Source organism: Oryctolagus cuniculus, chromosome 1 (assembly GCF_964237555.1).
Source record: "Oryctolagus cuniculus chromosome 1, mOryCun1.1, whole genome shotgun sequence".
Lineage (NCBI taxonomy): Eukaryota > Metazoa > Chordata > Mammalia > Lagomorpha > Leporidae > Oryctolagus > Oryctolagus cuniculus.
Genome location: NC_091432.1, coordinates 152867791 through 152882544, shown reverse-complemented (window position 1 = coordinate 152882544; position 14754 = coordinate 152867791). Strand labels below are relative to the sequence as shown.

General features: G+C 34.0%; 1 protein-coding gene across 8 annotated transcripts in view; it reads left to right on the top strand.

The window, feature by feature from the left end:
- VPS13A (vacuolar protein sorting 13 homolog A) overlaps positions 1-14754 on the top strand; it is a 248013-nt gene that overhangs the window by 196882 nt on the left and 36377 nt on the right. For all 8 annotated transcript variants that reach the window (XR_011379457.1, XM_051858844.2, XM_017341940.3 and 5 more), the window contains 7 exons: positions 3798-4030; positions 7348-7501; positions 7979-8125; positions 8435-8516; positions 9377-9446; positions 10555-10660; positions 14375-14488. Coding sequence is in view for 7 of the 8 variants with exons in the window: in XM_051858844.2 (XP_051714804.1) it covers positions 3798-4030; positions 7348-7501; positions 7979-8125; positions 8435-8516; positions 9377-9446; positions 10555-10660; positions 14375-14488 (906 nt within the window). In the remaining variant the exon portion in view is untranslated. The remainder of the gene's footprint in view (positions 1-3797; positions 4031-7347; positions 7502-7978; positions 8126-8434; positions 8517-9376; positions 9447-10554; positions 10661-14374; positions 14489-14754) is intronic.

The following is a 14754-nucleotide window of genomic DNA, read 5'->3' as shown; positions in this document are numbered from 1 at the left end:
ACTCAATATTTGTAAGTAACTCAACTCAATAACAAAAAACCACCAGATTAAAAAGTGGGCATGGGCTGGCATTGTGTTACAGCAGGTTAGGCTGCCACCTGCAACTCTGGCAACCCATGTGGGTGCCAGTTGGAGTCCCAGCTGTTCTGCTTCCTGCTGATACACATGGGAAAGCAGCTGAAGATAGCTCAAGTACTTGGGCCCTTGCACCTTCATGGGAGACCTGGATGGAATTCCTGGCCTTGCCCTGGCCCAACCCTAACCATTTGGGGAGTGAACCAGCAGATTAAAGATATCTCTCTCTTTCTCTTTCTCTCTTTCTTTCTCTCTCTAACTGCCTTTCAAGTAAATAATTAAATCTTTTTTTTAAAAAAACTTGGCATAATCTTGAACAGACATTTCTCAAAGAAGGCAACATTTACTAAAACCTGATTTACAAAAACCTGCAGAGAAATACTTGCACTTCTGTAGTAACACGAAGACCTCATTAACTTTTCCTTGATGTGTCTTACATGCTGTTGTATATTTCATTTCTAAATATATGTTAAACACCATAAAAAGAATAACTGTTTTCTACAATTAATATTTCATTTAAAAGCATCCAAATATTTCTCCTTTTGCAACTTTTCATTCCTTCCCTATATCTGTATATTTCCATCAAAGCTCATTTTTTTTCTCCTTAATGTTTTTCTAATGTTAGACTACAGCTGACAAATTATCATTCTTTGTCTGAAAATCTCCTTATTTTGCCTTTTTTCTATGAGATACTTTTGCTAGATATAAAATTTCAGGTTTGGCACTTTTCCCCCTTTACTTTCATGACTTCTTTTTATTGGTGTTCAGCAATTTTATTATGTGTTTTCTTGATTTATTGTGTTTCTCAAATCAGTGACTTGAAGTCCCTGATCTGGTTTACAAATTTCTGTAATTATCTCTTCAAATATGATTTGTGCTTATTTTTTCTTTAGGGATTTCACATTTATATAAATTTTAACACTTCTTCACCAGGCACCTTGCAACTTTCTGTTTCATTTATTAATTACCACGTTTGTGAGACACAGAGATCTCCCATCCTCTGGTTTATTCTCTCAATTCCCATAGCATGTAGTAGTAGGCCAGGCAGTAGCCAGGAGATAACCCAATGTGAATTTCCCACATGGGTGGTGCCAACAATTTGAGCCATCACCAGCTGCTTCTCAAGGTATGTACTAGATGGAAGCTGCAATCAGCAGCAGAGCCAAGGCTCAAACCCAAGCTCTCTACTACGGGATGTGCATGTCCTAAGCAGTGTCTTGATGACTGATGCTGACATTAGTTTATTTTTAGATATAATTGAGACTGTATATGGTGTTCCTTTCTCTTGAGAAAATATGGGTTTGCCTTTGGGAAAATAGTCTAGAAGGAGATTAACTTAATCCAAGTGGGGATTGAGATTATTTAAAATCTGGTCTTGAGTCTTTGTAAGGATGGGTAGAACTTCAGTTCACCCTAGTATCTGGAGTATAGTCCTTTGTATCCTGAAATACAAATCTAAAATATTGATCCCTTTCTTTTGACATACCTCTGCTCTAGTTTTGTTTTTTCCAATCCCAAGGGCCACCCAGTAATTGGACTTTGTTAGCCTCTGAAGTTTCTGCTTCTATTTTCAGAACTGGCAGTTGACTTTTGGAGAAAGTGCCTCCAAGTACAAAGCTCTCAAATTTCTTTCTCCCTCAGATCCTGATCCCATTAATTCTTGCTGATTTTGTAACTTTTCAAACATGTTACTCTTTTGTGGTTGGGGGTCTGGCTTTTATTCTTAGCAAGAAGGTTGGTTGAACCCCACTTGTTGATCAATTGTCAAACCAGAAAATGACAATATTTTTTAAAAAATAAACTCATTAAACTTGTATTCTTTTAAAAAGTGTTCCCCTTTGGGGCTGGTGCTGTGGTGCAGTAGGTTAAAGCCCTGGCCTGTAGCACCAGCATCCCACATGAACACCAGTTCCGATCAATCTCTCTGCTTCCAATCCATCTCTCTGCTATGGCCTGGGAAAGCAGTAGAAGATGGCCCAAGTGCTTGGGCTCCTGCACCCACGTGGGAGAGCCGGAAGAAGCTCCTGGCTCCTGACTTCGGATCAACTAAGCTCTGGCCATTATGGCTATTTGGGGAGTGAACCAGTGGGTGGGAGACCTTTCTCTCTCTTCACCTCTCTCTGTAACTCTGTTTTTCAAATAAATAAAAATCTTTAAAAATATAAGTAAATAAAATATGCTCTCCTTGGACAGTCATAAAGTAATAGACTTTTGTTTCCTTCTTTCCAATCCTTTAATTTTTCTTTTACTTTCATCTTGCTACACTGGCTGAGACATTTATATATTGTTAAAGTTTGATGATTATAGATATTTTTGTCTTATTTCTGATCTTAAATTCCTTCAACATCTCACAGGTATATTTATGATCTTCACTGAATTTTTTTAGAGAAGTTTTAATGAGAAGTAAGAACTTCTCATCTAGTCTTTATTTGCCAGTTTTCATCTTGACTGGATATTGGATTTTATACGTTTTCCCACATACCTGCTCTTTTATTTGCAGAACATTCCTTTTGGCTGTAGACATCCACTTTAGATCATTTTCTTTTTACAATTAGTTAATTCCTTCTGGAGAATTTTCTTGAATCAATCTCTGTTGATGGTGAGCTTTAGTAATTTTAATGTCTTTAGGTATCTTTATTTTGTATATTTCTCTTCAGTGAATGATATTTTTACCAAGTAAGGAATTCTGAGTTCAAGATTATTTTCTTTTAGCATATTGAAATATTTTCCATATCTTCGATAGCTACTCCAATAGTTATTGAGAAATTCAGTATGAGTTCTTTATATTGTGTTTAAGAGGGCCCCTATAATTGGCCTAACTTCATTTTTAAAAAATCTGTGATTTTATATATGATCAGGAAAATATTGTATTTTAATATAAAAATACATTCCTTTGAGCTGTTGATAAGTAGTCTTGCATATATGTACATATTTTATAATGATAGTTTAAAGTTTATAAAAACCTGAAAATCTCTATAAGATATTAGACTTAAGAATTATTTGGATATAAGTTTTTTGTTTCTCAGTGTAATTTTAGTGCTTTCTTGTAGAAAATATTTAATGTGCTTTAAGTAAATTTATGGAAATAGCCATAATTTTAATATTTTACACTGTGTCATGATTGTGTACTATATATTAAATTTTTTGCTAATAAGAATGTTATTAACTAGAAATTCATGAATTATTAGAATTTGCTATATTTGTCTTGGCATTGAATTTCAAGACTAATATTAACATAAGGTTTATATAAGGGGTTGATTCTGTGGTGAATATCAGTGTTTTTTAGAATACAACTAAAAATGTCAGGTATTTTTTATCCTGTTTGACTCAGTCATGTAAGGAAATAGGAATTTCAGACTGAAACCACTTTTAGTACATAGCACATTGCTCTGGATTTAGAATAAAGCAGAGATAATCATACCTTATTTTATTGGTTAGCCTACAAAGGAAAACTAATTAAACTTTATTAAGGTGTTAAAAGAAGTGTAACAATTGATCTGTCTCCCTGAGTAGTAGCTTCATAGTAATACTTACTGAAGTAGCGAAAATCAAATTATTTCAATGATGTTAATTGCCAAGTGTTGTACAAATATTCATTTAGCTTGCCACTCCAACCCTATCAAGTAGGTGCCATTAATATTCTCATTTTATAAATATGGAATCTAGATTGCATGTATCATGTTCAAACTCTAATTTTTTTTCTTTTGATGGTTTTGTTTTAGGATATGATGACACCTATAAATTTGGGGAAAAAGACCATTTATTTAGTTTCATTCTTTGAAGGCTTACAGCGCATTATTTTATTCACTGAAGATCCAAGGGTATTTAAAGTTACATATGAAAGTGAGAAAGCAGAGTTAGCAGAGCAAGAAATTGCATTGGCATTGCAAGATGTTGGAATTTCTCTTGTCAACAATTATACAAAGCAGGAAGTAGCCTATATAGGCATTACAAGGTTAGATGCATTAAATATTGGGTAAATTTAAATAATCATCTCTTAGTAAGAAATAATGACTATAAAGTCTGAAACGACCTAGTTTAAATTTTGTGTTTTGACCATCAATACTCAGGTAATGGTAATTTAAAAGTTCATTTGGTACTTTTCTGCATTTTAAGGAAAAAATTAAAAATCATTTTTATTAATCCTTTGTTATATTTTTAAATCCCTGACCTCTAAAAGTTATTTAGTATAAGAAAAACATATTTTAACTTGTCATTAAAAATGTTTAATCAGTTGTCCAATACCACCTAGCAACGTGCAGGATACACTGTAGATGCTCCATAAGTAGTTGTTGAAGGGCTAAAGATGCTCACTTTCTAATTTGAATTTTGTACTTTAAGAACTAGTAGGGTGATATTGTATTTATGATTTCTCTTGCAAGGCATCACCAGTAGAGCTCTTGTCTCTTCCTTATGCCCTTATTATTCCTAATCATAGATGCTTAAACAAAAAATAATTTCTATATCAGTGCCTAATATGAAAGCATTTCTCAGGTAGCTTTAATTCTTTACTTGAGTTAAATTCCCAAATATATATGTATACAAAAACGTAAAATATTAAAGGTATGTGATGCAGATTTAAATTGTTTTCGATATAAATTATGGATTCCACTGATGTCTCATTGACTGGAATCAGTGACATTTAAAAAAAAATCGAGAACTTTTTTTTTGAAAATTCTCAAAAAATGTAGGATTTTATTATTTAAATAAAAATGCCAAATAGAGAAGAATTTTAAGGTGTTTATACCTATTATGTGTTATCCTTTATGCTAAATCATGTAGACATAAAGATTAATAATGTCATCTGTACATTTCTGCTTATTAAGTGAATAAAAACATTGAATATTTAAATATGTAAATAAACAGTATAAGTAATTTCAGCATATGGATTTTTTATTTTGTATTTTAGATTTTTTGCCATTTTAATTTCAGTACAATTACGTTTCTTCCACTGATACCATCTCTCCTAGATTACTATTTTATACTTTGTCTCTCCTCAAACCCCTTGATTCACTTAGTTCCCTACCTTGCATCCCTCCTTCCTTAGAATACCAAAGCCAGGAAAAGCGAACTTCCACACACCACGCCATTTCCCAATAATATAGCTCCCTACTAATCAGCGTTTGCACCTACAGAGTATACTGACATTATTCTCTGTAGTTACCATAGATATATTGCAAATGTTCAGTTTAAACGTATTTTTCTACTTTAACACTACGTTTCATTCCCTCTTTCTTGAGCACAGTGATCCAGCATTCCTCATTTCTCCTAAGTCAACAGCTTTTGGCTCTTTTCCTGGATCGTTCCCATTAGTGTTACTTCTTTCAAAAAAAATTCTTTTGTTCCTATTTTCTCTCTAACAATTGCTCATTTCTTTATGTCCATTTTCAGACATACTCATCAAATATGTGGTCTATTAAAAAGTTTAGGAGCAGACATTTAGCATAGCCACTATGATGCCACTTTTAAGACACTGCTTGAAATGCCTGCATTCCATATCAGCATACCTGATATGGGTTCAAGTCCTTTCTCTGCTCGTGATTCCAGCTACGTGGTAATGTTCACTCTGAGGCAGCAGATGATGGTTTATATACTTGGGTCCCTTCACCCACATGGACAACATGAATTGAGTTCCTGGCTCCTGGCTTCTGTGTAGCCCAGCCCTGACTGTTGGGAACATTTGTGAGTGAACTAGCAAATGGGAGATCTCTGTCTGCCTTTCAAATAAATAAATTAAAATTTTAAAAAATGTATATTCATTATTTCCAGTTCCTTTTCACTCACTGTTTTCTTTAACCATTCCAAATGATTTTGCTTTCAGCACACATGAAACTGGTCATCTTAGATTACCAATGACCTCCATAATGCCAGATCTAATGTAGAATGATGTGTCCTCATTTTATATCAGCATTTAACACAGATTCTCTTTCATACCTCACCGTCTCTTGCCCCCAGCACCCTTAGTTTCCTTTCTTGGCTCCTTTCTTGTCTCAGCTACTTACAATGGCTACTCTGAGACTCTTAGACTTTAGTCCTTTTCTCATCTATTTCAGTTTTTTATGTATTCAAATGCCACATATATGTCAAAAAATTTTATCTATCTACCTGCCTACCAACTTATTTCCAACCTGCCTATTGTCAGCTAGACCTGTCTTCTGAACATGACACTTGTAAATCCAACTGGCTACACAAAATCTCTGCTCACGTATCTAAGAGGCGTTTCTTAAACTTCATCTGTAGCACCAAAACCCCAGATTTCCTCCTACCAAAACCTACTTCCCCATCAGATTTAATTTCAACTAAACCCTAGATGGTCAGGCCAAAAAACCTGAGAGTCATCCTTGATTCTTCTGTTTATTTCACATTCCACATCTGTTCCAACTAGAGGTTCTGTGCTGGGTGTACCTTCAAAATACATAAGATATGACTCTCTTATATGACTTACCACCCCCTGGTCAGAGCCTTCACCATTTCTCACCTGGCTTACTGCATTAACTCCTAACAATTTTTCTGTTTGTAGCTTTGACTCTCTGTTCTTTCTCCCCACTCCCTCATACAGTAGTATCTTAAGAGAGTTATCTAAATCAGATCATGTTGTTAATCTTCTTAAAACTTTCCAGGAGTTTCCCAAGAGTCTTTTCGATGTCCTTCATAGCTTTGCATTATTTTGCCTTCCCTAGTCTGCCCGCATCTGTTACTCAGAATGTGCTTCTGTCATGCTAGGCTTCATGCTCTTCTTCATGTAGTACAGGCATGTCCCTGCTGTAAGACTGTTGCTGAAACTGGTCCCTCTTCCTAAATAATCTCCTCTTGTCTGCTGGATAATTCTAGGTTGCTGAGATCTGACCTTCTTGAAGAGGCTCCCCACTGACCACTCTCTCTCACTACAACCCCCACCATGTCACCTGCTCCAGCACTCCAGATCCTCTTCACCCTGCCTGCTTTTCCTTTTTTCAAAGGCATCTTAACCTCCTATATATTAAAATTGAGTAGTAGTTACGGTGTTTCCTATTTATTGTCTGTTACTCTAGCTAAAATGAATCTCAGGATGGCAGACATGTTCACTGATAACATCCTTGACACCTAGAATAGTGCCTGAATAGGAATTTATTAGGAATCAGTTAATTTATGTTTTTAAGCTTGTAATATGCTTGCTTGTAACTTATGCTGTTGCAAAAAGTTTGATCAAAGGTTTTGTCACTGATGTAATAATCCAGTTTAAATGAAAGTGAACATAAATTAGTCCTGTGTTTTTTTGCTTTCATATGTAAGTTCTGATGTGGTTTGGGAGACAAAGCCTAAGAAGAAGGCAAGGTGGAAGCCAATGAGTGTAAAGCACACCGAGAAGTTAGAGAAAGAATTTAAGGAATATACTGAGTCTTCACCTTCAGAAGATAAAGTTATCGAGTTGGACACTAACATTCCGGTAATATTTTTAAGTTCTGCTGTGACGTCTTAATTTTTATCGGTTATAGTTTGAATCACTAGTGAATTATAAGTAAAGCCTGTCTTCCCTCCAAAACAAACTGAACATATTTAATCCTATCCTACATACTTCATATAAAATCTTTTAAAGGGCTAGGAAATCAAGTTTTCTCTTAAGGTACTAGATACAAAAAGTTTATTTATTTTTTGTTTTTTACTGCATGAAAATTATTTTTATTTTGTTAATGTGTTTATTATAGTGAATTAATATATTAGTTTATAGCTAAGATATAAGAATTATATCAATGTTTATATTAATTTAAGGGTATGGGGCATAAGGATTTGAATATAAACCTAATTAAATTTATTTGACCAACTATTTTGATGAGTATTGTCTTTAACTTTTTAGGTATAAATTTTAGTCCATTTGAAGAAGAGAAATTCTATTGTTTTTCCTTGGGGGTATTATATTTTTCAGGTTCGTTTAACACCTAGTGGGAATAACATGAAAATTCTGCAACCACATGTAATAGCTCTACGAAGAAATTATCTCCCAGCATTAAAAGTGGAACATAGCACATCTGCACATCAATCATCATTTAGAATTCAAATTTACAGAATACAAGTAAGTCTTTCTAAAATTATAGGCAAAATTGCATTCTGAAGGAACATAGTAAGAAACCAGATGTGTTTGTTCCCGTAGTCTGCTTTTCTCAATACAAAGCCCAAAGGAGAAGGCAAGATGGAAGACAGTGAGTATGAAGCACCCTAAGAAGTTTAAGAATTAAAGGAATATTCTGAATCCTTTTACCTTCTACTTCACTGTCACTATTGGACCAGACTTTCTGATTCCTTCTACTTAAATTTTTGTTATTCTAGTCATGTTGTTTAATTGACATACTAATATGCCAACCTATTTTTTTAATTTCCTTAGATCCAAAACCAGATACATGGTGCTGTATTTCCTTTTGTGTTTTACCCTATTAAGCCTCCAAAGTCCATCACCATGGATTCAGGTTTGTTTTTATTTTTAGATTACCATGCAGATAGTTGCATTTGCTATTTGTCTTATTTTCCTATACAAATTAAAATGAAACCATTCTTAAGGTTAATTTCTATAGAATCATTGGAAAAACTGCATATAAAAGATTCAGCAAGTTCTCAGCTAACTTCAGCAAAACTTTTAAGTGAATACTGAAGAAAAGGTGTTACAAATATGTTTAAGTTTTAGAAATAGTAATTTAAAAAGCAGATAGCTAACCTGTAAGCCTTAGTTTTTAAATCCTAAGGACCTTTGAGTAAATAATGAGGAGCTTCATATCAGAATGTTTTTGAAGAGTAGAACCTGTCCTGTGTTCTCCAGATAAGAATAACTAACAAGTCCTTTTTCAATCCTTTTCTTCCCTTTTTTTGCCTTTCTTTTTTCCTGTCTTTCTTCCTCCCACTATCTCTTCCCTCCCTGTTACCCTGTTTCACTTCCCTCTCTCTTTGCTTTCTCATCCTTTACCCCATACCACTGATTCTGAGCTGTGTAGAGGATCACTGTTCTACTCTACTTGGAATCTTTTTAACCACTGTACATGTGTAAGCCTCTCTACCTGATGGTTCAGTATAAGTTCTTAGAATATGTTTTCACAGTTTCCAGCTTCTAATGCATACGAGTTTAAAATCACTAATTTATAGGGTTAGTTACTATTAGAGTGACTCAAATAATTTTTTAAAAATCCTGGAGTCTGAAAATAAAGTTGAGTGGATCTTGCAAATATCAGTAATTTTAATTGATACTCATGATTTAGTAGGTTAATTTTCCATAGTAATGCTTTAAATTACAAGAAAATGCATACCACATTACTAATCGTTTTAATCGCTTTTGTAGCACCAAAGCCCTTTACAGATGTCAGTATTGTCATGAGATCTGCAGGACATTCCAAGATATCACGTATTAAGTAAGTGTCAGTACATTTCTTACATGTTCCTTAATGTTTTGATTTAAAGACATGAATAATATTTGGTCAAAGACTAATAATTACTTTATAATTTTAGAATCAGAAAACTCTGGATTAAATACATAAAGGTAGTTTAACGAGACTTGTTTCTGGATCATGTGTGGTTTTTTGTGTGTGTGTGTCTTTGTTTTCTCCTTTAACTTGTCTATAATGACCACATATTGTTTTAGAAACAAGGAAGAAAGTATTTTTTTCATATTCACCATCTATTGCAAGAATTAGAACATGAACAGAAACTTCCATCTGATACCCTAACTTATTCCTACCACCTTTTCACTAAGATAAATTATCTTTATTCCTTTGCTTTTTAAAAGACACTTCTGGGGCTGACATTTTGGCTTAGTTGGTTAAGCCACCGCCATCCCATGTGGGCGCTAAAGCGTTCATGTCCCAGCTTCCACTTCTGATCCAGGTCTCTCCTAATGGCTTGGGAAAAGCAGTAGAAGATGGCCAAAGTGTGTGAGCACCTGCTACCCACGTGGGAGACCTGAATGGAGCTCCTGGCTCCTAGCTTTAGCCTGGCCTAGCAATGACCATTGCAGGCATCTGGGGCATGAACCAGCAGATGGAAGACTTCTCTGTTTCTCCCTCTGTCTTTGTACCTCTATCTTTGAAAATAAATAAGTAAATGATCTAATATCCATTCAGCCATATATATGTATATGTATATATTATGTGATATATGTACCTACACTTAGGATTTTTAGTTTTAATTTTTTTACTAATGAAAAAATTGTTCTAAGCTGTATACACTTACTGGGAGTTGCTTTTTTAGTCAACATTTTTCACTGTTATTGATTTTATTGTATGTAACTATAGTGTATTGATTATCAGAGATATATAATATTGTATTGCTATATACCACAGTTTACTTATTCTTTTCCTGTTAATGACCATTTTCGTATTTTGAGCTTATTATAAATAATGTGACTATAATTTTTTAATTCATTTATCTAAAAAGTTCTGAGATTCAAAATTCTAATATTTATTTTGTATCTAGTTTTCTTAATATAGTTAATAATTTTTAATGTTTTCTACTTTAATACAGGTATTTTAAAGTATTAATTCAAGAAATGGATCTCAGGTTGGATCTTGGGTTTGTCTATGCTTTAGCAGACCTTATGACAGAAACTGAGGTGACTGAGAACACGGAGGTATGACTTCAAATAATAGTATTTGCAGGGAAACATTAAGGAAAGAGGGAGTTGAAAGCAAATGGTGTCATTCAATTTTTTGAATTGCTGATACATTCTGGATTTAATCCTTTGAGAGAGTAGCTTGCAAATATTTTTTTCCATTTTATTGGATGCCTCTTCAGTCTATTGATTGTTTCCTTTGCTATGCAGAAGTGTCTGAGTTTGATATATCCCGTTTGTCTATTTCTGGTTTGGTTGCCTGTGTTATGGGAGGTCTTATTCAAAATTCATCATTTAAAGCAGTTTCTTGGAGTGTTTTCCCTACATTTTCTTTTTTTTTTTTTAAGATTTATTTATTTATTTGAAAGTCAGAGTTACACAGTGAAGGAGAGGCAGAGACAGAGAGAGGTCTTCCATCTGCGGGCTCACTCCCCAGTTGGCCGCAATTGCTCCGATCCAAAGCCAGAATCCAGGAGCCTCCTCCAGGTCTCCCACACAGGTGCAGGGGCCCAAGGACTTGGGCTGTCTCCCACTGCTTTCCCAGGCCACAGCAGAGAGCTGGATCAGAAGTGGAGCAGCCAAGACTCGAACTGGTGTCCGTATGGGATGCTGGCACTGCAGGCGGTGGCCTCACCTGCCATGCCACAGCGCCAGCCCCTCCCCTACATTTTCTTCCAGCAATTTCATAGTCTCAGGTTTTCAGTTTAGGTCTTTGAAAATGTTGAGTTGATTTTTGTATATGGTGAGAGGTAGGCATCTAATTTCTTTCTTCTACATATGTACATCCAGTTTTGCCAATACCATTTATTGAAGAGATTATTCTCTGATGTATGTTTGGGACACTTTTGTCAAAAATCATTTGGCTGTATGTATATGGATTAAATTTCTAGACTGTATTGTGTTACATCTATCTGTGTGTCAATTTTATGCCAGTGCTATGCTATTTTCACTTCTATAGCTGTGTGGTTTGCTTTGAATTCAGGTATTATGATGCTACCAACTTGAATTATTTTGGGGGGGGGGCTCAGGATTGCTTTGGCAATTCTGGTATATGAATTGTAGAACTGTTGTTTCTAATTCTATAAAATGCTATTGGTATTTGATAGTGATCACATTAAATCTGTAGGTTGCTTTAGGTAGTTTAGATATTTTAGCATTCTATAACAACAGCAACAACAACAAAACAATTCAATTAAGAAAGGGGCAAATGACCTCAATAGACAGTTTTCAACAAATACTAATGCCAACAAATGTTAGAAAAAAGGCTCAACATCACTAGCTATTGGAAAATTCAAATCAAAACTCCGTGAGCTATCACCACATCCCTGTCAAAATGGCTGTTAGCCAAGACAGAAAGTAACAAAACCAGGACAAGAAATAGACTGCATGTATCAGTTTTGCTGGAAATACTATTTTGTCAAACCTTCTTTTATGTCTGTCAAACCATTTTTAAAGAATGGTATACTACTATTGTTTTAATGATTTCTAGTTATATTTAAATTACTGTATATGAGAGAAATGGACATGTTTTCATTTGATCATTGTTTATAGCCTTTATCTATATTACTGCAGAACTGTGGTTTTCTATTTTTTTATTTTTTAAAAGATTTTATTTATTTATTTGAAAGGCAGAATTAGAAATACCTCCCATCTGCTGGTTGATTCCCCAAATGGCTACAATGGCCAGGATTGGGCCAGGCCAAAGGCGGGGGCCACGAGCTTCTTCCTGGTCTCCCATGCAGGTGCAGGGGCCCAAACACTTGGGACATCCTCTACTGCTTTCCCAGGCTATTAGCAGGGAACTGTATTGGAAGTGTAGGCGCCCATATGGGATTCCAGCACTGCAGAGGGTGGCTTAATCTACTCCGCCACATGGTCAGCCCGTTTTTTTATTTTTACTTGTTGAACTCTTTATTTAGTGGAGTATTAAGCCTTGACTATAATGTAAATTAAAAATATGCTCCTCAAACATTAAGGAAAAAGGAAAGAAGGAAGGAAAGAAAAGAGGAGGAGGGAAGAAAGAAGAGAGTATCATTATGTTCTTAGAATTTTATCTATGAACTACATTGAATATTCTGTTTGTATTAACATATTAGCAACATGAATTAAAAAGAATTAATGAGAAAAATAAATTCTTAAAGATATTAAAATGTTATCTATTTTACAACTATTTTTCATCTTTGTGATTCTAATGTGAGTATATTTGTAGAAAACATTTTTAAATGTTGGAAGATAGAAACAGGACAAGTGGAGAAGCCTTTTTAATGTATATTACCATAATAGAAGAGATTTGGGACCAGTAGTAGGGGGAAAACGTAACAGTCATATTCACATCAGTTTTTTCTTCTGTTTTCCTGGGTGAGTTTTGTTTTATTTTTGCTTTGGTTAATAATTCAGACATTTGAGTTATGTCCAAGATTAGCTAATGAGAGAAGGGTAAAGTAGTAACTTCTTGGTGACATGCGAAAGACTATAAAATCACTGTAACAGGGTGGATCAGATATAGCTTCTTTCAAAAATAATTCTTAAACTAGGGTAAGATTCATGAAAAGAGAAAAAGGAAAATAACTCCTCCATGTGATGTAATAAGTTTATTGAGATACATTCATATATTATGTACATTTTGTCTGTTTAAAGTGTCCAATAGTTTTTAATATATTTACAAAAGTATGACCATCACCATTGCCCAAGTAAGTACTATAGCTTTATGTAGCCACTAATACACTTTCTAACTATATAGGTTTTCTTATTCTGAACATTTCAAACAAATAGAATTATGCACTATGATCTTTGGTGAAGAGCTTCTTTCACTTACCATGTTTTCAAAATTCATCCACGTTAATAGCATGTTACTTGCACTTCATTCCTTTTTATGATTGGTAATATTCAATTGTTTGGGTATGCTGCATTTTCTTTTTCCATTCATAGTTATTGAGAATTTTTAGGTTGTTTGCACTTTCTGATGATCATGGATAATGTTGTTATAAATGTTTGTTTATACGTTTTCATTTGGACATATATTTTTGTTTCTCTTGAATATATACCTAGGAGTAGAATTTCTAGGTTATATGTTAATTCTTTGTTTAATAACCATGTTAGGACTACCAGACAGTTGTCTAAAGTAGCTTTACCATTTATATGTTTATACAGGGTTTATACAAGAATATACAAGGGTCGTGATTTCTCTTTAGCCTCACCAACACTATTTGTCATCTTTTTTATTTTAGCCAGCTTAGTGGGTGTCAAGTAATTTCACATTGCTGTTTTGATTTGCAGTTAACTAAAAATGTTGAGCATCTTTTGATGTATTAAGACATTAAGCTTTATAATAAGACTGTAGATCTTATTCTGAAAGGGCACACATCCATTTTATCAACACACAATGCATATTCACAGGTAGTGTTTTGGTAACTGTCTTACTGCAAATTACAGAGGCCAGTAATATAATTCTAAAAAGGCTAAAGCATTGGGAGAATAACTGTGTTAATGGTTTCATTCTTGAGAATCTTTTAATGGTTTTAATGGAAGCATAAAAGATGCTTATCAGTTTGTGAATGGCAGACAGAACTGTAGCAGTAGAGATGTTAGTTTCCATTCTGGGACATTAACTTTCCAACTGTGAATAATATTGTGTCTGTATTTTATAATTTTTTGCAGTGTGTGAGTCATTGGATTAAATATCTCATGCAGTTCAGCCTTTTTAGTTATTAATATTTTATCTTTCTTTTATAGGTTGAACTTTTTTCTAAAGATATAGAAGCACTCCAAGAAGAATGTAAAACAGATGCTTTAGTAGATCAATCACAAGTCAGTCTCTATGAATATTTTCATATATCTCCTATCAAGGTAGATAAAAAATAATTCATTTTTGTTACTATTGATACTCTAGGTAATAGCAAACATTCTGTTTGGAAGGATATAGTGTTTGTATTCTTTAATAGTAATATATTTTTATTTTCCCTTAAAATAACTTTCACCATGCAAAATAATAGTGAAGTCACGTCCAGCATATGCTTACATTTTGATCTAATAACATTTGTCCTTAATTTTCCATTAAACTGCTTATTGTCAATTTTCAAAATTCTGTGTGTAATACTTCTCTTAGTTTTAAT